Source organism: Portunus trituberculatus, chromosome 43 (genome assembly GCF_017591435.1).
Source record: "Portunus trituberculatus isolate SZX2019 chromosome 43, ASM1759143v1, whole genome shotgun sequence".
NCBI classification, from domain to species: Eukaryota; Metazoa; Arthropoda; class Malacostraca; order Decapoda; family Portunidae; genus Portunus; species Portunus trituberculatus.
Window position 1 is genome coordinate 925,438 of NC_059297.1, and position 24,263 is coordinate 949,700.

A 24,263-nucleotide genomic window follows, 5' to 3' on the forward strand; every position below is an offset into this window, starting at 1 on the left:
ATAAATCACACACACTCAGGTTCCATAAAACACAGATATATATGGAGATCAGATCGCTGGTTATGACAAATAATAGGTAATACAGGAGCACATATTTACCCACCATGAATGCAAGAACTCTCATGATGTATTTGTTCTGAATTAAGAGTTACACAAAAAGAGGCAATGTCAAATTACATACCTGCTGAAAGCACCAGTCATAACTTGCCTCATTGTAATACCAACGTTCATAATCATGCCTTCTCCCTTTAAGGCGGCCCTGAAACATCTTGTGATACATTCAGATTGGTGAAAGCTCTCCCATCCTCTTAAAAGGAGAGCCCAGGTGAGGACTGCCGTTAGGTAAAATGCCTGTTCCCAGGTGATGCCCCAGCCAGTGTACAGCAAGAAGTGTTCTAGAGTCTCCTGTGCGTTCCCTCATCAGGGACAGTGAGGGCATGAGACGAACATGGCTGATATGTACGCCCAGTTTAGTGAGGCGCAGTTAACTCTGTTTGTGTTTACCTCTTCGTCGGACGTCAAACCTCACCTCATACCTCATGGTCGGCGGAATTACTTCTGCAACGGCACCGTCTGACCGTCTCAACGTGTCTGACTGTCTGTGCTTGAGGTTGCTCTTTTTTTGTTTTTTGTTTTTATTTATTTAAGAGAGGAGAACCGGCCAAGGGCAACAAAAATATAAAGAAAAAAGCCCACTCAGTTGCCAGTCTCCTTAAAGATCCGATATAATTAGCCAAAGGATAGTGACAAATGTCTTGAAACCTCGATTCCTCTCGAATGAAGTCAAGTCATGGAATGTCAGACACAGGTAAAAAAAACTCCAAAGTTTACAGGACAGTGTGGACAGGAGAACTGAAATCTGAAGACAATATGTTTGTGGTGAATGAATTGATTAAGAGAAAGAAGAAAGATAGTAGCAAATTATACTTAGGTTTTCTAGACATAGAGAAAACATATGATAGGGTGAACAGAGAAATGCTAGGTAGAGTGCTAGAAAAGATTGGGCTAAGTGCAAAGATAGTTAACATAGTGCGAAGTATGTATGTAGATACAAGAGCTAAGTTTAAACTAGGAGATGTAGAGACAGACTGGGTGAAGAGTGAAAGAGGAGTTAGGTAGGATTGCATATTATCACCAACCCTCTTTAGCTTATATACAGAGGAACTGGCTGCTAGATTGAAGAGAATGAATGCAGGTGAAAATGTGGGTAATGATAAGAAATGTGTGCTCTTGTATGCAGATGATGTTGTTATAAGTGAGTCGGCAGAAGAGCTTCAGAGTTTGTTTGATGTTGTAGATGGGTATGGAAGAGACTTTGGAGTGAGGTTTAGTAGTGAAAAGAGCAAGGTAATGGTTGTGAATGGGTCCGAGGATGAGAGGAACTCAGTGTGGAGACTAGGTGAGAATGAGATGCAACAGAGAGATGAATACAAGTCCCTGGGGATGTGGATGAGTCCGGTTGGCTGCGTGAAGACAAAGAATCTCTGAGAAGATAAGCATGGTGAGTCAGTGGGTGGGTCGGCTAGGAAGTAAATATGACGTGCTGCGAGAAGTTTGGAAGAGCGTGGCTGTTCCGAGCATCATGTATGGTATGGATGTGATTGCATGGAATGAGAGTGAACTAGAAAAGTTAGAAATAGGGCAGAATAGAGTTGCAATAATGGCACTTAATGCACGCACCTACATATGCAGCAGTAGAGGCTCTTAAGGGAGAGATGGGTTGGAGCACTTTTAGAGAAAGGTATGTAAAAGCGACCCTACGGTATAAGGCTAGGTTAGAGCGAATGAATGATGCTAGAATAGTGAGAAAAGTGTTTATGTGGAATGTCAGGAATAGCAAGTGGGGGAAAAAGTGTGTCAGGTTGGTGGTGAAGAGTGGTCTAATAGCTAGTTGGGCTTTTCAGCAGGTAGAAGGAAGGCATTTATTAGAGAATGACTGGAGTATGATTGTTAGAAATGGAGAGGGTAGCGAATGGGGTGTAAGGAAGTGGAGGAGTGAGATAGACAGAGTAGTGAAAGGTGTGGGACTGAGTGACTGGAGGAATAGGATTGAGCAAAAGAGTACCTTGGAATGGTATAAAGAGAAAGAGGCCCCAATGTATGAAAAGTGGTATGATGGAAGCCTGGGTAGGGATCTTCTCTTCCGAGCTAGGGCACAGTGCATGGATGTGAATGCAAGGAGTTATAGATGGTCTGAGTCCCGCAGCAAAGTGTGCCAGATGTGTGACATGGGAGAGGATGAGACGGTGGAACATGTGGTGCTGGGGTGTGTGAAGTATGCCAAAGACAGGTATGAGATGATGCAAGTGGTGCTGAGGGACCTGGGACATGACAGAGTGGAGATGACAGGAAGGGAATGGATGGTGGTGCTGCTGGGACTCTGTAGGGAGACGAATGAAAGGATGATTGAGGCTGTGAAAGAGTTCTTGGAGAGAATGTGGCGTTCTAGATGCATTAAGATCAAGATCAAGATAATTTACCAGAGAAAGGAGCATGTCATGCTGGATTGATTGATTGATACATTTATTGTTGAATTAATAAATAATTACAACAAAGAAGGAGGATGGGCCTTACCACCCACCCCCTGGGCAAAGACTTAAGGTTAAAGTATCACAAAAATAACTCTGGACAGTATACACAGCAAGAATACAAGTATTTCAATAAATAAATACACATATTGCACACCTTATTGCCTAAGACATCCTACAGTCTGGGAGCAAACTGAGGATATTCCCTGAGTATTTCCTTGAGGGTGGCAGAGTCTAGGAGATGGTCAATGAGGCTGTACAAGTCATGCTGACCTTGTGGCCTAAATTTAGCAATGAGAGGACATTCCATGATATAGTGACGCAGAGTGTGTCCCCTTGGTGCAGCACACAGCACACACCAGGAGAAGCACTGACTTCCCAAAAGTATTTGTAGCCTAATCTGAGCCTCATTGCCACCCTGTCATGTGATGCAGTATGTCTCCCGTAGGTGTAAGCACAGCTCTGGGAGACACGTGCATAGTGAAGACTAGTGCTACTGCCCCTATGGCAACAAAGCTCCAACTGATCACTAATGCTACTTTGTACAAAGTCCTTAATGCTACTCTTAACATAACCCAGAGTGTACTCAGTGCCAGGGTTCACTGTGTTATCTTGTAGGGCACACTGAGCAAGGTGGTCTGCTTTTTCATTTAGCGGGATACCCACATGAGAGGGTGTCCAGATGAAATGGACCGTGGCACCAGCCCCTTCAAGGGAGTGGATGAGATCAAGACACTTATTAACTAGATCACAGTCCATGGGGGAGGTGGACTGAAGGGCATACAATGCAGCCTGACTGTCAATAAAGAAATATACATTCTTATGGAGAGGCACCACAATGTGGAGCGCATCCAGAACAGCATGCAGTTCTGCTCTAGTGGAAGACATGGGTGCAGGGAGCCGCCTGGAAACCTCAGTGTCAGTGTAGAGACTGGCAGAGATGTAGTCACGGATGAACAGCCCACATCCAGACCTGCTGCCATTGACTGACCCATCACAATAAACATGAATAGCCTCAACGTGTGGGTACTTGGACAATTTAGTCATGAACATGTCTTGCAGCACATGAGGGAGCCAGTCCCTCTTGGGCTGATGCAGTGAGTGAATATCAACACTGACACGGTGAGGGTTCCAGGCGGGTTGCAGCGGTGACATAACAACGTTAATACAAGCCTCGGCTACACCTACACTTGTCAGTACTCCCAAGATCTTCCTGAGGTATGGTGTTGTAGGAGTGCGAGGATCATGATACAGGGGGGTCAGTGATCCCTTTAGAGAGTCAGAGCCCGTGCATAGCATCCGACTAATTGTGCGACAAGTAATTTCCTGTACCCTACACATAATACTCAGCAGGTGCAGTTCAGCTCTGAGGACTTCAATCCGTGCAGTCCTAGGGCATCCCAAGATTATCCGCATAGCTTCATTCTGAACAAGCTCCAGGGAACGGAGTTGGGTGTCACTAAACTGTATTAAAACAGGGACGGCATAATCAATAAGGGACCGTATGACAGATATATAGAACATTCTTAGGACTGGATTGATAGTGTAAGAAAAAAAAATATATAAAGGTTGATAGTGAAAAAAAAAATGTAGATAAAAGTTGGTAGTGAAAGAAGAAAAGAAAATGGATAAAAATGAATTGTGAAAAAAAGGAGAAAATAGATAACCAGCAATAACGAAAGTGAATAAACACCATCTTGGGGGCCGTTGCAAAGGTAATCTCCTGACTTTACATCCGAACCGAATTTCAAACGTTAATAACAACAAAAATGGCGGACGCGGCGGGAAGAATGCAACAAGTTTTGGAATTATTATCGAAATTCTCACTTAATTCCTTGGACAGTGATTGGACAAAGAGTGTAATTGATGCGGACTTCACAGAGGTGGGGGATCTACCATCAAACTTTGAGGACCACCATTTCAGTACAAACTTGAGTGGGTTATTTAGTGCAGTGAACAATTCTTTTCGTCATTGGGTTGACCTACTGCCTAATTTGACGGACGATAATCACAAGATGTCAACCTCCACTTTGGCAGCTGAGGATGATGACGACAGTTTACACACTAGGTTTTGGACAGAGTTGTCTGATGACTTGAAGAAATTGATGACGTTACTGTTTTACTATTGCTACAGAGGACAAAGATACGACGCCAGGGAGGCAGAGCGGGAGTTTGGAATTCAGGCTGCCAGCCTTTATTTCCTGGTGCTGTGTGTTCCCGGCAGCAATGCCTTCAGGGTCTTCCATCCTGTCATGTATCGAAAGTGTATGGAAACGATGCGTCTTGCCACCAAATTGCAGGTTGGTGCTGCTAACCCAAAGAAAGGCCGTCACAGCACTGCAGTCCGGGCCAGTCAGCGCAGACACCAGGAAGACCAGATGAACACAGAGGCAGAGGAGGAGGAGGAGAGTGAGCTAACAATGCTAACCCCAAGTGAAGCAACCAAACTTGTACGCTCCCTCAACATCCTCCTTCATGATTTCCTGCGACTGACATTGAGGTTCTCTCTAAAACATTCTCCAGACTCTCTTGATGAGACCATCAGTATTCTGATGGAGGTCTCCTGTTCTGAGACCAACAATGCCTCTGGGATATTTGTAGAGCGTCATGGTCCTGCTACTACCACGGCCCTTGCTTACAATTCATATTGTTCTCTGCAATCGCTTTGTTGCAATATACATGGCCAGAGAAAGAAGATAGTTATGCTTATCATGAAGCACATCCTTCATAACATCCTCATGGTTCCTCGTGGCCTCTCGGATCTCTCTGGGCGCTCCCTTAATGTCATTCGAGAACACTCGCAGATCTTTGTTAAGTATATTCTGATGCAGGTTAAGGAGGAAGCCTATGATGGGGTCTACATCCTCATCCAGCACCTATGCCTCCAGGTGCCCGACAAGGCTGAATTCCGGCAGAAGGCAGCCCAGTCAGTGGTGGAGATTTTGCGTTTCCTACCAACCCATCTATATGTGCGCCTCATCAAGTGGTTCTTCAAGTTTTCCCACAATGAGAAGGCAGGACACCGGCTCTTCATGCTTGAGGTAATGTGTAGCTTTCCCATTGTTAGTTAGACTGAGTTGTAAAGTTTAGAAGATCCTTTAATGCATTCACTGTTTAATTCTGTTATGTGTGATTTGAAGAGCTTTCTTGAATGGGCTTTATATGAATTTTTATTAATACAACAATTAGTATTGTATAATTTTCATCTCCAGTTTGGCGAATTGACAGGTTGTCATATTGGTTGAATTTAGACAATCCACATTGGGTATATTTATAGTTTCCTACAACACTGCTTGGATGTATATGTAGTTGTCTCCATGTTTGAAATGTTTATATGTAGCTAAATTATTTCTAACATGAAACTTACCAGAAATCACTAACAAAATCACTTTTACTGCTTTTACTTTTCGCTCTATAACATTAGATAAATACAATATTACATTATTTACTGGAAGGATTTGTAGGTGAGTTTGACCAATGTAGTTTCTAAAAGTGCTGACAAAAACATATGACTTCCCCCCAAAAATTGAAAAGGATTCTACAGTAAAAATCTGTTAATCTAAACACCAACAATTCAAATTTCCCAATAGCCACAATTTTTAAAAATGGGTTAAATAGAAAATTTATGGCTAAATTTAGGTCACTGCACAAATTCTAAATAGGCGCCAGATGCACCCCAGTGGCAAGGGGTGGAAGTAGACGCTGCTGCCGACACTTTCTTACCTTACCAAGTACAATAATGAATATCACTAAATAAATGTGTTGTTTGAATGACATGGAAGTATTGTATGTTACACGAGGACTTATGGTGCGTGAGTGTGAGGAATAGCATTGTTGTTTATTGTGAATGGTAGGATGTATTGGCGTGGGTGATTATAACTCGTGAGAAGAGAACTTGTTGGAATTCAAGTTTGTTGGTTTTAGTTCTGTTAGCCATCACATTTGATGCTCTCCTGAATGTCAGCGAGGTAAACTCAATTCCTCATCGGATGCTCCAACCACAGCAGTGAACTTTATCAAAATAAGTGAACAGACTTCCCCTATTATCCCATTTTGGATGTAGTAACCATGCTACAGATGATCAGAATAAGACAAGATAATACAGATACTGATGATGACTAATGACTAAACAGAGAAGATATATGTATGATTAAAACATTATGTGTGTACATGTATCTAGCAAAATAGTTTTGTATATTTTTGCCTTACATAACTATGTTTATAGAACATGTATGTAAAATGTTCATTATTATATTAGAAATGTTGATTAGAGAATGGATAACTATAACATGAAGTGTAAGAAAATTGTGAAAATTTGTGGGAAAGTAATATGAAAATAATTTTTTTGTGAAATCTTGAAAATTAAAAACTCTTGAAAATTACTTCATTTTCCTATGTACCCTGAACAAAAGTACTGGTTCAATCTAAAGAAAATCTCTTCCCAAAATTGTCTATATCGCAGCTCCCAAAACAAAGTGACGTATCTCTGTTTTTGCTGTTTTTCAGGAGAGCGATCTAAAGTTTTCCACCATATGCTTTTATTTACTACTGGAATAGTTTTAAAGGTATTTAGGTGGAGTAAACCTACATATATAGCCATAACTTTGAACTTTTTTAAGCCATACACCCAGAGTTGCTGAATGAGGTTTTTAGGTATTTTTAAGGCGCAGAAGATGATGTGCCTGTTTATCTGTGACCTAAAGTTTTTTTTAAGTGGAATGTTTAGTTATGCCACAGATATGCCTTTTTGTCTTTTTAATCAAATGTCTCTCTGACATGGTGAATTGTGACCTTTCTTCAGATTATCATTGAGTTGTGCCAAAAAGTAATGTAATTTATAGGTCTTATATAACTTTGAATACTTAGCTCAGTGAGCATGTTGTACCACACTGCATGTTAAGATGATATGACATGAGATGAATTAGCCTAAAGGAGCTGAAAAATGCTTAAGACGTAGTAATCAACAACATGAGTGTGTAATGAACTTAATACTTTTAATTAAAACAAAGTAGACCTCTATTAATCTTTGTGTGGAAATTAACATCCCTAAAGGTTCTAATCTGGAAGTTCAGTGCATGGATGCATCCAAAACGAAAAGCAACTATTTGAATATTTGGGTATTTTCATAAGGAAAATGAAATGAGTAATACTTGTACTTAAGAAAATTCAATAAAAATGTTGCTAGGATATTTATGAAAGAACATTCATACTTGCTGTTCCCTTAAAAGATCTTGATTCCACTTTTCTCTAGTCCTTTACAGTATTTCATAAAGAACACAAAACTTAGTAAATAGACAATTTGTTGATATTTTCATACTAAACATTTTAAGATCAAAGTAATATAATCACCTGATTTACAAAAGACATCCAAAGTTATCTTTTGGAGTAAACAATGATGAAGAATACTCCTCAAATTACCTCCCTTAGAACAAAAAATCACCTTTGCAAAGGAACAATAAGTAATCATAATCTTATGTTACAATATTTAGGGATCAGGAAAAAGACCGTAGAAATAATACATTCACAGTGTGTTTTCACACTTTCCATTTTAAGATATTCACTTAATCACATGACTTATTGAAAGTTCTCTTTGGAGCAAACAATGCTGAAAGAATATGTCACCCATTGAATGCACCACTTCCATCAGTCTGTATGGCAAACATTTTTAAAATCTCACATGTTCAGACATCCTAACTCCTGGAAAGGCACCTGTACACGGTGACATTTAAGTCATTGTACTTGTCTTTTGCAATTGTAGGAGGTTGAGAATACAATTTTGGAGGTTCCTCTTTTGCAGTTTGTGGAAGTCACTTTCGTTGTTAGTGAATTGAATTCTTACATATGACTGGTTTTGAAAAAGATTTTATGGGTGTCAGTTTTCTTCACCATTATCTCTGACATGTTCTTCCAGTCTACTTTCCCACCTTGATCATCAGATCTAACAGAAGAATTTGAAGGTCTATTGAGAGAGATTTGAAGTCAAGGAAGTCTGTTGTCTGTGGTGTTTGTATGCTGTAAGGTTGCTTTCTCCTAAAAACTGGAACAAGTTGTGAGGGTACATGCAAATCCATAGCATTGTCTGATGCAATTTCAATTGTGCTGTGTGTCAAATCTCCCTCATTTTTGCCATGATAAGCTTCAAAATACAGAAACAAGATCTGTTCGATAGAGACTTCCAATCTGCTGATATAATGCAGTAGCAATGTTGCAATAATGGAGTTTTTATTCTGTCCAGGACATCCATCTGCAAACAATGTCATTTCTCTTTTCCCAGCAGTGTCCATAAGGTCCAAGTACATCATTAGGCATGTTCCAATTTCTGAAGGACCTCTTCTACCCAATCCTTAGTGCCAGATAAAGCAATGGCACTCTCTAGTTTTCTGTTCATACACAGTCAGATTATAGTTTGCTAACCTCCTTTCATAGTAAACTTGATTGTCAGTAGTTTGTGGTAGGTAAATAACCTGCTTGAGATCAGATCTTGCTGCTGCTACATTGTCATAATTTTTTTTTGTGTGTTTCTTTTTTGTGCACAGCTTCTTTCTCCTTTGTGTGCTATAAAAATAGTTCCTCAAGTTCTTGCCTTTTCTCTGTGTTACCTTTTCAGTAATTTTCACATACTTTGCACGTCTTTCCTGGGATCGTGAAATGAAATATTTTGTGGTTTAAGGATGTTACAGTAAGTAGAGTAAGATGCTACAAACCCTTTTGATGCATAATTTTCCTTGAACATTTCATACATTTTCTGGTTATTGAGATTAGGGTGCAGGTAGTCATGCTTGGAATCTTGGGAAGTGTAGTGGGACTCCATTATTGGGAATCTATTGATGTGTTGCAGAATTATTATTATTATTATTTTTTTTTTTTATCAACCTGTAGCATTATTTCTTGCTTCCTTCTTTTGTCTTTCTCAGCTGTACCTGTTGGCTGTCATTTTCTCATTGCTGTCCGTATTGTTTTTTTTCTGTAATAATGAGTTTATTCAGAAACATCTTTTTGCACACTGGAATAGACTGACTATCCTTTAGCATGTGGTAATGAAAAGAAATGGATCTCCCTAATACATGATTTTTCACAGTTCTCTGTTTTACATCTGCTTGTTGCAAAAAATGGATATTGTACACTCTCTGCAGTTGAAGACTTCCAGTCCCTTAGAAAGCTTGAATTATAGCCTCCCTATTTGTTTCTGAATCTGGTACATCCAACACCATTGCATCTAGGTTTTAGAGAATCTTTTTTTGTGTATTATTATGAAAAAGAAAATGCAATTACCAGGGAATGTATGGGTATCAAAATTAAAATTGTTGCAACATATATACTACTCAAGTTAACACAAACAGGTGTATCTCGGCATACGCCCATTGGACATGATGACAGGCTATTTTTTGTACCATAACAAATGGGCATATCTAAACATATGCCTCTTTGTCATGGAAATGTTCGTCTTAAATTGAGATACATTTGTGGTGAAAACCTTATAATTTATCTCCCAAACTAATGCACTTTGACATGCACCACTTTGACAGTTCTGATGATGGTAATATCTCAATTTTGCCAGAAACTGAGATACGCCTGTTTGTTTTGGGAGCTGCGATATATTGTTAAGAGTCAGTTAAGATAGGAATATTAATATCTACTGATAGATTAGAGATAAACTCAAATTGTCTGAATTTTAGGCAAATATTAATAGATTTGTGTTTGGTGACCTTTTATTTTAACCTCTGTTAACTCTCAACTCAACTAATAAATATAAATCATATACATATATGAGCAATCCATCTATAGATCAATTGCCAAAATTGGGTAAATAGAGCAGGAGTTATAGCAGGTTTTATGAACCCTACTTTGTATGGGGTTCGTCTTAAAAATGCACATGCAACTTACAGAAAACAATGTCTAGAATTTGTGCAATCTGGAAATACAGTCCAACATCACTTTTCAGGTGTCAAACAACATACAGGCAACCCCCGTTTAACGAAGGTTCACACAATGAAATTTCGCTACAACGAAGGTTTCGTTTTACTACCATCTGCTCGTTTAACGAACACCAAACTCGCTTTAACGAAGTTTTATCCAGGTAATTTTTTCCAAATTTGAAAGCCCCACCGTATCATGCAAGCTGACAGGCTTTTGAATACACCAGGAGCTGCTGGTACTAAGGCCTGCCTCAGGAGAAATCCTGAGACACCTGTAGAATAAAGATCAAGATCAAGCCTCGTGGACAACACAGGCGCTGCCGATACAAAGGCCTGACTCAGAAGAAATACTGCGTCACCTGTAGCATCAAGATCAAGATCAAGATCACGTGCACCCCACACTCCCCAGTCAAAACATAACAGCGTCACCAGCAGCTCATCTTCCCTAGTTCAACTTACCACCAAAACGCCCTGCAATGTGGCCTAACGTTCCTAAGAAGACCAGGAAGCGCCTTACTCTTCAAGTGAAGAGAGAGACAAGAGAGAGGCCAGAAAACTAATAACATTGCTTGCACCATCTTGACTCCATCTACTGTCTACTATTTTCAAGTCAGCAGATTCTATTAACCCTTTCCTTCCGGCAATCGTATATATACGATTGCATCAATGCGTCCGTAGCGACGGCGATCATACCCGTAATCAAGAATTTTTTCGCCTCAATTTTGAGCTCCAAGCGCGGTTTCTTGAGTCAGATGGTGAGTGGAAGTGTCTGGCATGTTTCCACATGTAGTGTTGTCACTATAGCTCTGGATATTTAGCGGTAACTAAGCTATTTTCCCTTTCTACGGGCGACACTTGGCAACCCCAGCAACCCGCCGGGTGGAAAGCACCATGATAAGTGCGAAGAGACATCCTGATAAGAGCGAAGGATCTCAGATCATAACATGGAGCAGGACAGAACATATGTATTTAGCAGTGCTTCTGAGTTTGAAGACAGTGACAGTGAATATTTAGAAGAAGAAACTGAAGAAAGCGAAGACATTAGTGAGGACTTGGAAAGTGAAAAAAAATATTACCTATCATTCTTTCATGTTAATTTTTTCATTATCTTCGATTTCATAATAAAATGGTAGAAGGTAACTTGTCAGAGAGAGAGAGAGAGAGAGAGAGAGAGAGAGAGAGAGAGAGAGAGATCAACTAATAGGTTGGAGTATGAAAGTGTGTGTAATTCACCTCGGTCTCCTGCTGGTCACCCAGCCAGTCTTCCCCATTACGTGTGCGTGTGCATGTGTGTTTGTGTGTGAGAGAGAGAGAGAGAGAGAGAGAGAGAGAGAGAGAGAGAGAGAGAGAATGTTATTTGCTTGATCGCCTGCTGGTCACCCAGCCAGTCTTCCCATTACGTGTGTGTGTGCGTGTGTGTGTGTGTGTGAGAGAGAGAGAGAGAGAGAGAGAGATAATATTATTTGCCTGAAACTTGATATGAAAAGGGATGAAATCTCTCTCTCTCTCTCTCTCTCTCTCTCTCTCTCTCTCTCTCTCTCTCTCTCTCTCTCTCATTGAAGTGTACAATTTCCCATCCAAGATGATGAGAGAGAGAGAGAGAGAGAGAGAGAGAGAGAGAGAGAGTGTGTGTGTGTACGCGTGGTGTCATCGCTCTCCGGGCTGTTTCTGGAAGACGGATCACACAGCGGGAGGAGGAGGAATCCTTGATAAGGCATAAACTGAACTTTCAGAGGTCACATCCAGCTACAAAGTACAGGCAACCCCCGTTTAACGAAAGGGTTACGTTCCTAAAAAACACTTCGTTAAGCGAAACTTTGTTAAGCGAACCGATTATAACAAGTTTAACCCCTGATTTCAACTTCCATTGAGAGTAAGCAAAGCGAGAGTGCATCATAGTACAGTAAAAGATTTAATGAAAGTAAGAATTATGAAGTTAAACATTTAGGTAGTTTAATTTAAGTCATTATAATGTACACTAATTTATGTATATATGTAACTTTATAATGTTGATGATCTTAACTTTATGAAGGGAGGAAGAATGAAACGGGAAAAACACTAACCGGCAACCTGTGGAATGTAAACAAAGTGCACATCATTGTACTGCATACAAAACTTATGTACCACATTTCCACAAGGCTTTCCATTTTATCCATTGTAGAGTCACGAGTTCAGGTGGTTCTTTGAGCTTGCAAGAAAGATACGGTCTCACCAACCTTCTTAATAGAGTCTGCTGACTTGAAAATAGAGACAGTATAATATGGAGTCAAGATGGTGGCCAGCACTGCTATAGTTTTCTGGGCTCTCTGTGTCTGTGAATAATATCTAGCTTCATTTGGAGAGTAAGAGACTTCCTGGTCTTCTTACAAACACTAGGCCAATTGCAGGGCATTTTGGTGGTAAGTTGAGCTAGGGAAGACAAGCTGCTGCTGAGGCTGTTATGTTTTGACTGGGGAGTGAGTGTTGCGCATGTTGTCCACGAGAGGCTTGATCTTGATCTTGATCTTTATTCTATAGGTGTCCCAGGATTTTTCCTGAGGCAGGCCTTAGTACTAGCAGCTCTTGGTGTATTCAAAAGCCTGTTAGCTTGCGTGATATGGTGGGGCTTTCAAATTTGGAAAAAAATTACCTGGATAAAACTTTGTTAAAGCGAGTTTAGTGTTCGTTAAACGAGCAGATGGTAGTAAATTGAAACCTTCGTTGTAGCGAAATTTCGTTGTGTGAACCTTCGTTAAACGGGGGTTGCCTGTACATCATTGTATTCAGAATAACAAAGAGAAAATAATTATTAGTATTCAAACAGTTTTCTGACAATTTCTAGGTTTACCATTTTTAGCCGTCATAGCAAACGGGAAAATAGTTTAAGCGCCGGAAGGAAAGGGTTAAGAAGGCTGGTGAGACCGCATCTTCCTTGAAAGCTAAAAGAACCACCTGAACTTGTGACTCTACAATGGATAAAATGGAAAGCCTTGTGGAAATGTGGTACATAAGTTTTGTATGCGGTACCATGATGCGCACTTTGTTTACATTCCACAGGTTACCGGTTAGTGTATTTCCCGTTTCACTCTCCCTCCCTTCATAAAGTTAAGATCATCAACATTATAAAGTTACGTACATACATACATTAGTATACATTATAATGACTTAAATTAAACTACCTAAATGTTTAACTTCATAATTAAACCTTTTACTGTACTATGATGCACTCTCGCTTTGCTTACTCCCAATGGAAGTTCAAATCAGGGGTTAAATTTGTTATAATCGGTTCGCTTAACAAAGTTTCGCTTAATGAAGTGTTTTTTAGGTACGTAACCCCTTCGTTAAACGGGGTTGCTTGTATATATAAACAGTAAAGTCCCGGGTTACGTCGGTCTCGAGTTACGTCAAACTAGTAGTTACGTCAGTCCACTATAAGGCAATTTAAGATTAAAAAAAATAGCAAATTTATAAATCGTAAAGTGCGGGATTTATTGTTATTGTTGGTGGTTGCCCGACACACTGCCTGCCTCACGCTTGAATACAATAACACCCTGCCTCAGTTCCACCACACCATCGCCCCTGGCAAGAGTATTATCCTACTTCTGCGTTTACTGACTCAAGTTCTTAGTATCTTGCTCAATGGCACCAAAGAGAAAACTTCTTAGTGACAGCAGTGATGCTAAGAAAAGGAAAACCATTATGCTACAAGAAAAAGAGGACATAATTAAAAGACATGAGAAGGGAGGCAACAGCTGTGTGTGAGGGAAGGAAGAAAATGGGAAGCCCGTTACCATGACAACGGGGAGGTTGACAACCTTGAGGGCTCGCACACCCATCACAACAATAACAACTCCGGAGCCTTCGCCTGGGCCACACGACACTGACAGCTGACTTGCACCGTCTGCGTCTGTCTGCTTATCCCTATTGCCCTTTCCTATTGCATTTCCTGCCCCGCTGCCCATGCTTCTACTCCCACTGCACTGCACTACGCTCCCAGCTGTCCCCCCTGGGCGTCACAACATTCGACCTGCCCACCCTCCTGGCGGCCTCAGGCGTCCACCCCTCTCGGCAACCTGCAGTCCTTCGCGTTCGTGGCCCTAATCAACAACAAAAACAAACTTGTGTTCCATATTCCTACGTAGTTGTAAATAATATAACAATATAACCTTTAACTTACCTGAATGACCATAAACAATGATTGGTTGAAAACTCGATAATATGCTATGAAATGTACGGAAACTCGAGTTACGTACAAAATCGATTTACATCATGTTTCAGGAACATAACTGACGTAAATCGAGACCTTACTGTATATGTATATATATATATATATATATATATATATATATATATATATATATATATATATATATATATATATATATATTTCTATTAGCTTTTTATAAACCTTGCCCCCAAGAAGGGATTGTTTTGTAATGCATAAAGTGAAATCTTACATGGAATACCAAAAAATAAAGCAGAGATGATGAGATCGACCACAGACGGCAGAGACTCCGGCGACTTGGCCGCTTCTTCTTCTTCTTGTGACCTTTTTAGCTTGGCGTGTTGTCTTTTGCCACGATATTAAATTTGTTTCCACTCCTCTATTGCCTTCTCCTTTTCTTTATATATTTTCCAGCAAGTTCGCCGATCCTCCTGCTACAATAAATTTATCAATCAATCAATCAATCTTCCTTCTCATCCTCTTCCTCCACCTCATATACCGATTTATTTTCTTCTCTCTTGCAATAGAGAAGTGGAAACAAATTTGATATCGTGGTGAAAGACAACACGCCAAGCTAAAAAGGTCACAAGAAGAAGAAGAAGCGGCCAAGTCGCTGGAGTCTCCGCCGTCTGTGGCAGATCTCATCATCTCTGCTTTATTTTTTGGTAATCCATGTAAGATTTCCCTTTATGCATTACAAAACAATCCTTTCTTGGGGGCAAGATTTGTAAAAAGCTAATAGAAATGTTGTTTTGTGAACATAGATGCATATACAGGCAACCCCCACTTAACGAAGGGGTTACGTTCCTAAAAAACACTTCGTTAAGTGAAACTTCGTTAAGCGAACTGATTATAACAAGTTTAACTCCTTATTTGAACTTCCATTGAGATTAAGCAAAGCGAGAGTGCATCATAGTACAGTAAAAGGTTTAATGAAAGTAAAAATTATGAAGTTAAACATTTAGGTAGTTTAATTTAAGTCATTATAATGTACACTAATGTATGTATGTACGTAACTTTATAATGTTGATGATCTTAACTTTATGAAGGGAGAGAGAGTGAAATGGAAATACACTAACCGGCAACCTGTAGATTGTAAACAAAGTGCGCATCATTGTACCACATACAAAACTTATGTACCACATTTCCACAAGGCTTTCCATTTCATCCATTGTAGAGTCATGAGTTCAGGTGGTTCTTTTAGCTTTCAAGGAAGATGTGGTCTCACCAGCCTTCTCAATAGAGTCTGTTGACTTGAAAATAGTAGAGACAATAGATGGAGTCAAGATGGTGGCAAGCAATGTTATTAGTTTTCTGGCCTCTCTCTTGTCTGTGAATAATACCCAGCTTCACTTTGAGAGTAAGACAATTCCTGGTCTTCTTAGGAATGTTAGGCCACATTGCAGGGCATTTTGGTGGTAAGTTGAACTAGGGAAGATGAGCTGCTGGTGACACTGTTATGTTTTGACTGGGGAGTGAGTGGTGCGCATGATCTTGATCTTGATCTTGATGCTACAGGTGATGCAGAATTTCTTCTGAGTCAGGCCTTTGTATCAGCAGCGCCTGTGTTGTCCACGAGAGGGTAGATCTTGATCTTTATTCTACAGGTGTCTCAGGATTTCTCCTGAGGCAGGCCTTAGTACCAGCAGCTCCTGGTGTATTCAAAAGCCTGTCAGCTTGCATGATACGGTGGGGCTTCCAAATTTGAAAAAAATTACCTGGATAAAACTTCGTGAAAGCGAGTTTGGTGTTCGTTAAACGAGCAGGTGATAGTAAAACAAAACCTTCGTTGTAGCGAAATTTCGTTGTGTGAACCTTCGTTAAACGGGGGTTGCCTGTACTGTATAAGACAGTAACACCACCTCCAGAGGTGGTGTTCCCAGCAACCTCAGAGCAACCTCGTCACCGTCCCTCCAAGCGTTCATGGAAGCCATTTCGCGGCAGGAGGTTGCTCTGAGGTTGTTAAAGAATCTTGGATCCAGCTCCAGGAGCGCTAGAGACAGGCAGGGAGCCAGACAATCACAGCGAATCTGCCGCATTCGGTCCTTCACCTGGCAAATTAAAACCCAGAAAATTTGCTAAAACAGATGTGGTTGTGCGTTATGCTGACTTTTTGGTCTAACTTTACATAGTACGTTAAACCCGAAATTCGTTAGATGAATGTTCGTTAAGCGGAGTATTACTGTAGTCACTAGTCCAGAACAAGAGTGTGATTGATCAAAATAGTCAAGAGAGAATGCCAGCCTAAAAAAAAAGTGCTCAGCTTTGCAACATGAATTACAAGACATACAACTTTAGTAACATGCAAAGTTAAAAAATTCAGTGCTGGGATGGTAGGAATGTTGTATTAGTTCAAACATATATGGTAATTATACTGTACACATAGACCAAATAATCGTAATAATAATAATAATAATAATAATAATAATGATAATGATAATAATAATGCCTGGATAGCTATGTAAGAATGGGAGAAACAAGTCTCTTCTCGCTTTTCGTGAAGTGTGTTATGTAGAATTTTCATAGTGATGCATTTTCATGTCATTATTTCATATTATATTTTACAGGTCATATCCAAAATGCTTGGTGAGGTGGAACGAAGTGCAGAAGGATCCCAAGAGAAGCCAGAGGAAGTTGTGCGACCTAGAAGGCCCTCATCTAACACAGAATATCAGGAAAATGAGAACTCAGATGACGAACAAGTGGAAGGGGAAAATAGTTTCTGTGCCGTTGCTGTTGACCACCCTGTGGAGATACCTCATGACCGCAAACTGCTGTCTCACAAATTCTTGTTGAGTATAATATTTTCACGTTGCCGTGATAGTGCTGCCTCTGTGCGCTCCAAGGCACTTACACTTCTTGCTGAGTGCACTCTGTCCACCAATCGCACTATTATGCTGGCCATGCAGCAAATATTTGTCAACAATAAACCACGTATGTTCACCACACCTCACATTTCTAGTAATAACATTAACTGTGAGTCACCAGTTCAAGAGAACGAGGAAGTTGAGGAGGAGGAACTGGAATTTCCAAATGCATCATTGGTGGTGTCAATGCTGCATCGTCGTGCTCTTGATGACAAAGTGACTGTGCGCAAGTCAGCACTTCAAGTACTTGAAAATCTCATGAAACTCCACAATGATATGCTCACCCATCAAAATTTTGCGGTGAGTTTCCATGTAAGATAAAGGTAATGGTTGCCATGTTACTCTGATACAAAGGTAATGTTAAGAAGCTATTGTTTTAGTTATCTAAATGTCTTTTTTGTTTATAGAAAAGTTTGATCTAGGCTAAAGTTATGAGAATATGAGTCAGTAGTAAACCCCCCCCAGACCTTGAACTCCTTGGGCCTTGTACAGTTTGGACTCTGACCAAATATTTCAGTAAATAATATCACTGGAGATTGACCAAAAATCGGATCTTGACTGGCCGATGCTAGTCAACCAAGGTCGAGAAGCATTGGTTGCACATCTCTGTTGTGGTTGGCCAACCACAAGTTGACCATTAGTACTATATTTAAAAATGTAGATGTTATCAAAGTAAGTGATGTGGGTAAAACATTATTAAGTGTCTAAGCCAAGAATTCTCAAACTAGGACTTATTAACTCCCTCCTCCCATCCCTCCTGCCTCCCAATGAAGTTTCAAAATTTCCATTGATTTAAGGAAAATCATTCTGGTGGCCAAAACCATGTGCATTAGCAGTAGTAGTAGTAGTTTTTTATATCGATGATGGCGGCTAAGGGAAAAAATGTTTGGTAGGGGGTCAGTAGGGGCAGAGAGGGGGGATATGCTTGCTCACTCAGTAAGGAATAGGTACAGGAATGCTTCCTGCACGGGCCCTGTTTGTTATGGGCAGTAGAGCTGTGAGACAGTAAGGGTTGGTTGAAAGTACTGTTGAGGAAAAGGAGCTAACAGATATCTGTAATGACCACACTCAAACTTAAGCACAAGGAAGTGCTACTTGAAACTTTCTGGATTGATATTGAGAAAGAATTTACACACTTAGCGAAAAATGCTCAAAATATTCTTCAGTTTTCAACCTTGTATTTGTATGAACTAGAGTTCTCAACCTTCACTAACATAAAAAGTAAGAAAAGGTCAAGACTTCTAAGTGTTGAAATAGAAATGAGGGCGTGCCTGTGTAGTGTTCCTCCTAACATACCTCAGATATGCAAATCCAATCAAGCTTATGCATCTCGCTAATAGGGTAAGTGTGCATTATCAATAAAGAATTTAATGTATTTCACAAGGAACTGATAAGTCTAAAACTATGTATGGCCACAGAAAGTATACACTGGTTTTTCATGGGCGTGGTTTCTCTCTGAGGGTGTAAAGTCGTTGAATTATCATTTGAATTGTGAAATCACTAGAAAATTATAATTGCGTCCGCTAGGTAAATAATGCTAATAATGGAGGTTACAAGTCGGAGTGTTTGCAAAGAGTCATTACCTTATCCAAACAAAGCTTACTTTACGTCACTTGTCCTATAGCCTAACTTAACCAAACATAATTTTAGTCTGGTTTTAACTTGCCTTAAATCTAACTTCTGTGTGCAAGATAAGGGCTACATGAGGAGCCTCCATTTCTTCACAAAGCAGGGAAAACAAGCATGACTTAACTGGCCTACTCTTGATAAATTTTACAATTTTTACAATCTCAACAAGAACAAATTTGAATTTGCATCCCAGTATTTTAGTAACTAGGCTATCTTCACAGTGCAAAAAACGTTGAAATAAATTCTGGATTTTCTTTTTTCATTAATGATTTAAAAGCTTTCACTGATTCTACCATTAAAGGAGCACCATCCGTCCAAATCCCTACATATGATTTCCACGTCAAATCAACAGCCTGCAGTAGTCACTCACTATAGAAAATATATCTTGTCCTGTGGTTTGCACGAGTTCTTTGTAACATAAAGATTGTTCTGTTATTTTATTGCCAATAATGTACCACATGAACACTAGTAACTGTGCTTTTCCTCTGTTAATTGATTCATCTACTTGTAAGGCATACATTCCTTTTTCTTTCAGAAGTTCATAGACACTTTTTTTTTCAATATCAGATGATATCTCCTTGATTTGCCTACTAATAGTATTATCAGAGAGAGGAATTGTCTTTACTTCCTTTTCAGCTTCAACCCAAACATTGTTTTTACTATAGCACAGTATGATGGAATTAAGAATGGATTGTTAAGAATGAGAGGTAGGCATAAGTTGAAGTTAAAAATAACATAACATAACATAACAAATAATAGGATAACAAAGGGCCACCAGGGCCCATCTAGGTTATCCTGTATCAGTTGCACAGCGACCTCGTCATCAGTACTTAAAGATACACTTACAAGTACACAATACATTATATACTAATTCTAAATATTTGGCTCATTAACAGGGCTAAGTCCTGCAGTGAAATCCTCTACAATTTGTGGTGCCCATACATGGGGATCATGTCTTGTTTAACTATAGTAAATTTCTTATAAAAACTATCATGCAGTGCTATACATAATTATAAATCTAATAAATTTAAGTGCTTATCTAATCTGTTTTTAAACATTGTCAAACTAGTGCTATTTACAACCCTCTCTGGCAATGCATTCCAGAAGTCTACCACCCTATGACTAAAGAAATATTTTCTTATATCTAACCTGCAGCCTTGCTTTCTAATCTTCCTGCCATGATTTCTAGTCCTACTTCCCTCCTCTAAGGTAAAGAAAGATCTCACATCTATGTAGTTTGTATCTGAGAACATTTTAAATAACTCTATCATATCCCCTCTTATACATCTCCTCTCAAATGAAAACATGTTTAATTCCTTTAATCTCTCTCTATACTCCAGGCGCTTTAATGCTGGTATCATCCTAGTTGCTCTTCTCTGAACTGCTTCTAACATGTTGATATCCTGCCTATAGTGGGGTGACCAGGCCTGTATGCAATACTCTAAATGGGGCCTAACATAGGAATTATATAAGCTACGCACCACTTCCTTACTTTTATAACTAACATTTCTATTTATAAAACCCAGGATCCTATTTGCCCTATTTCTTGCTTCTAAACATTGCTTTGAAAATTTCATAGTCCTGTCTATCACTACTCCTAAATCCTTTCCTTCCTCTACTGCCTCTAGCCAACATCCCTCCATCTCATAGCTAAAGTTTGTGTTGTCTTTACCTAAATGCATAACCTGACACTTTTAGAATTAAACTCCATCTGCCACCTGTCTGCCCATGCTATCAGCCTGTCCAGGTCTCGTTGTATTCTGTAATTGTCCTTTTCACCCTGTACTGCACATGCTATCTTAGTATCATCTGCAAACTTTGATACTTTGCTACTAATTCCTATATCTAAATCGTTAATGTACACCAAGAAAAGAAGAGGTCCTAGCACTGATCCTTGGGGTACCCACTAACCACTTCCTTCCACTCAGACATTGCCCCATTTAATACTACTCTCTGTTTCCTATCAGAAAGCCATTCACTAATCCAATCAACTAACCTACCCCCTATCCCATGTAGTCTCAATTTGTACACTAGCCTCCTATGCGGTACCTTATCAAACGCCTTGCTAAAATCTAGATATATAACATCTATGCTATTTCCATCATCTAACTCCTTGGTAATATATTCTAAGATATCGAGCAAATTTGTAAGACAGGACCTCCCTGATCTAAAGCCATGTTGGGTATCTCTAATTAATCTATTCTCATTTAAATGCTCCCAAATACTACCCTTAATGATTTTCTCTAGTATCTTACATACTATACTAGTTAAACTGATCGGTCTATAATTATTTGCATCATCCTTCCTACCTTTTTTAAATATTGGAGTAACATTAGCTAACTTCCAGTCCTGAGGTATCTCAGCAAACCTAAGTGATCTTTCAAAGATTAACTTAAGTGCTTCAGAAATACTGTCTACACCCTCCCTAAGTACTCTGGCATGTAGCTCATCAGGACCACTAGCTTTCCTATCGTCTAGTTCAAGAATAAATTTCCTAATAATTCCCGGTTTTATATCAATATTTTCTAAAGCTCTTAAACTACTCGTCGCACTGTTTGTAACAGGATTTCCTATTCTTTCCTAGTAAATACTGAAGAAAATTGTTCATTCAATAATTCTACTATGTCTTCATTTTGATCCACTACTACACCATCTTTTCTGAGTGGTCCAATCCTATCCTTATTTCTTTTATCACTGACCTTGTAATAACTATATAATTTTTGGGATCTTTACTCCCAGCTCTAGCTAGTTTTATCTCTGCCTGCCTTTTACTTTTTTATAACCTTACTCAAATCATCTCTGACCTGTCTGTACCTAATCAAATCTACATCTTCCCACTTTTCTGCAACTCTCTATATGCCCTCTTCTCTCTGATCTGGCTACCTATCTCATGAGTCCACCATAATGGCTTCCTGTTTCTCTGCCTTATATCTTTGTAAGGGATACACTGCATCACTATACCCTTTACTACAACCTTAAAAATATCCCACATCTCCTGTGCAGTTTTATTTCCAAAACTATCTTCCCAGTTTACCTCTCCTAATAACTGACGTAACCTACCATAATTGCCTTTCTGATAGTTTGGGACTAGTCTTATTCACTATATTATCCCTACTGGAATTAATGATAAATCTAATTATATGATGGTCATTGTTTGCTAAAGTCTCTCCTACCTCAACTTCCTTTAAACAATGCTCAATATTTGTTAGTACTATGTCTAAAACCTTCCTCCCCCTTGTAGGTTTATCTACCATCTGCACTAAATAGTTATCCTGAAAACTTTCCATAAACCTATTTTCACTAGCATCTCCTACCATACAACCATAACTTGAGAAATATTCATCTGTGATGGAAGTGATATATACCATTAATCATTTTACTACATTTCTCACCAGAAAAACTTAAGCTACATAGCAGATTCCATGGTAGAGTGAAACCGAATTGACCCCGCTTTCTGCTTGTATAATGTGTTGCTAGACTGCTGTCAACAGTATATGCTTAAATACACTAAAACCTTTTTTTTTCTGAATTTTATCTGCTGAAATGGGGGTGCGTTATATGCCTATGTGTACATCCTATATGCTGTCAAATACAGGACTTGATTTATCAAATGCCAAAGTATGTACCTTAACTTACGGACACTGTATTGACAAAATATTTAATTTAATTTTTATTTCATTTTTCCAGAACTGAGCAATGTTTGCTCTAGGTCATGCCCTTGTCTGTTTTCTTTCAAGTTTCAAACCTGCTTTATATTTTGATTGTATTTTCGTATGTCTATAAACACTTCAGTATTTTCACATTTCATATATGTGCCAGAATATGATTTCACATTTTAGTCAGTTAAAAATGATTAGTGAGATGTGGTGGTTTTAATGCTGAAAAATTTTATACTTGATTTGTAACAGGTGTTGGCAGAGCATTGTCGAGATCCTGCACTACTGATAAGGAAGCAGATGGTGGTGTCCCTCACTTCATTGTTGGAACATTATCCAGAGCATGATGGCATAACCACCACATGGATTAAAGCTGTGCTGCCCCTCATCCTTGATCCAGAAGTCAAAGTTCAAGAGCGAGTCATAGAGGTCAGATATTAATTTGTTCTAAGTATGTGCTCCTTAGCTGTGTAGCTTTACTGTGCTGAATTGATTCCTGTTATCTTTTCATAACCCTATTTAATTCTTAAATTTTTTCATTTTTAAACCCTATTTGATCCTTACATTTTGTATTTTCTTATTCCCTATCTTCCCATCTTTCTGGTGTTTTCTCTTTTGTAATAGTTATTCATTACATTTTGCATGCTCTATTTTTTATTCTAAGCTAATTGGTAAAAAACATAGAAAATAAAAATATGTGCCAGCATGCTGTATCATGCTGTATCAGTTGATAATGTAAAAATATAACGATAAGAAAATCTAAATTCTCTTGTACATGGTATTGTGCAAAATTTCTGAAGGTGCTCGTAATTACCTTGACTTCCATATGTTAAGTTATCAACATGAAATAGCCTGTTGGCTAATTTGGAACAGGACAAGTATATATAAGTCACACTAGTTGAGATCAGTTATGCAGGATACACTGTAACCTCTGTATCAGAACTTGACAGCAAAACTAGATTATCTTTATTGCATCATAATAAACTTTTCTTTCTTCACATCAAACTCAATTAGCTAAATGGACCAAATCTAGGAGAATTTACAGTGAAACCTTTAAATTCCTGTGCATATTAAATTAATTTACAATTGCTCTTTGGTTACCTCATGTAGTACATGATAAACAGATACAGTAGAATCTTTAAACACCAATTTAATTAATTCAAGCAGACAATCCATATGAATTTTTTTCCCACTAACAATATTGGAAAATAGAATTTGTTTGAAACCTATCTGTAATGTGCACAATACTCAGTCACATTAATTTTTCAGCATTAAAGAATTATTGTTCCTGGTAATTAACATTGTTGAAAGCATTATAAAGTGAAATATTAAGGAAATAATAAATGATGAAGACAGTGAATATTGAAAAAAGGAAGGATGAGTTGACAAATATTCATGTGAAGCCAATCACTTGTGTGCTGGTCTCATGCAATGCCAGAACCATTAAAAGATGACATATCTTC

At 38.9% G+C, this 24,263-nt stretch overlaps 2 protein-coding genes across 3 annotated transcripts in view; one reads left to right on the forward strand and one right to left on the reverse strand.

Moving 5' to 3' along the window:
* LOC123518462 (DNA polymerase theta-like) overlaps nucleotides 1-576 on the reverse strand; it is a 23,766-nt gene extending 23,190 nt beyond the window's left edge. The window contains exon 1 of one of the 2 annotated variants that reach the window (XM_045279294.1): nucleotides 505-576. The gene's annotated coding sequence lies outside the window, so the exon portion shown is untranslated. Of the gene's footprint in view, nucleotides 1-181 lie in introns of both variants that reach the window. The other variant, XM_045279292.1, reaches the window with a different exon arrangement.
* Nucleotides 577-4,274: 3,698 nt separating this feature from the next.
* Nucleotides 4,275-23,256, forward strand: LOC123518048 (condensin-2 complex subunit D3-like). The gene is made up of 3 exons (XM_045278594.1): nucleotides 4,275-5,569; nucleotides 17,216-17,815; nucleotides 23,053-23,256. Exons 1-3 carry the CDS (start codon nucleotides 4,298-4,300, stop codon nucleotides 23,239-23,241), a joined length of 2,061 nt encoding a protein of 686 aa, XP_045134529.1. The 5' UTR covers nucleotides 4,275-4,297; the 3' UTR covers nucleotides 23,242-23,256.
* The last annotated feature ends 1,007 nt before the right edge of the window (nucleotides 23,257-24,263 follow it).

Bases quoted from the DNA above. Each gene is read 5' to 3' on its own strand.
- LOC123518048 (XM_045278594.1), top strand. From the start codon at position 4,298: ATGGCGGACGCGGCGGGAAGAATGCAACAAGTTTTGGAATTATTATCG. The intron at 5,570-17,215 runs GTAATGTGTAGC...TATATTTTACAG, and splicing joins ACCGGCTCTTCATGCTTGAG to GTCATATCCAAAATGCTTGG. The intron at 17,816-23,052 runs GTGAGTTTCCAT...GATTTGTAACAG, and splicing joins TCACCCATCAAAATTTTGCG to GTGTTGGCAGAGCATTGTCG.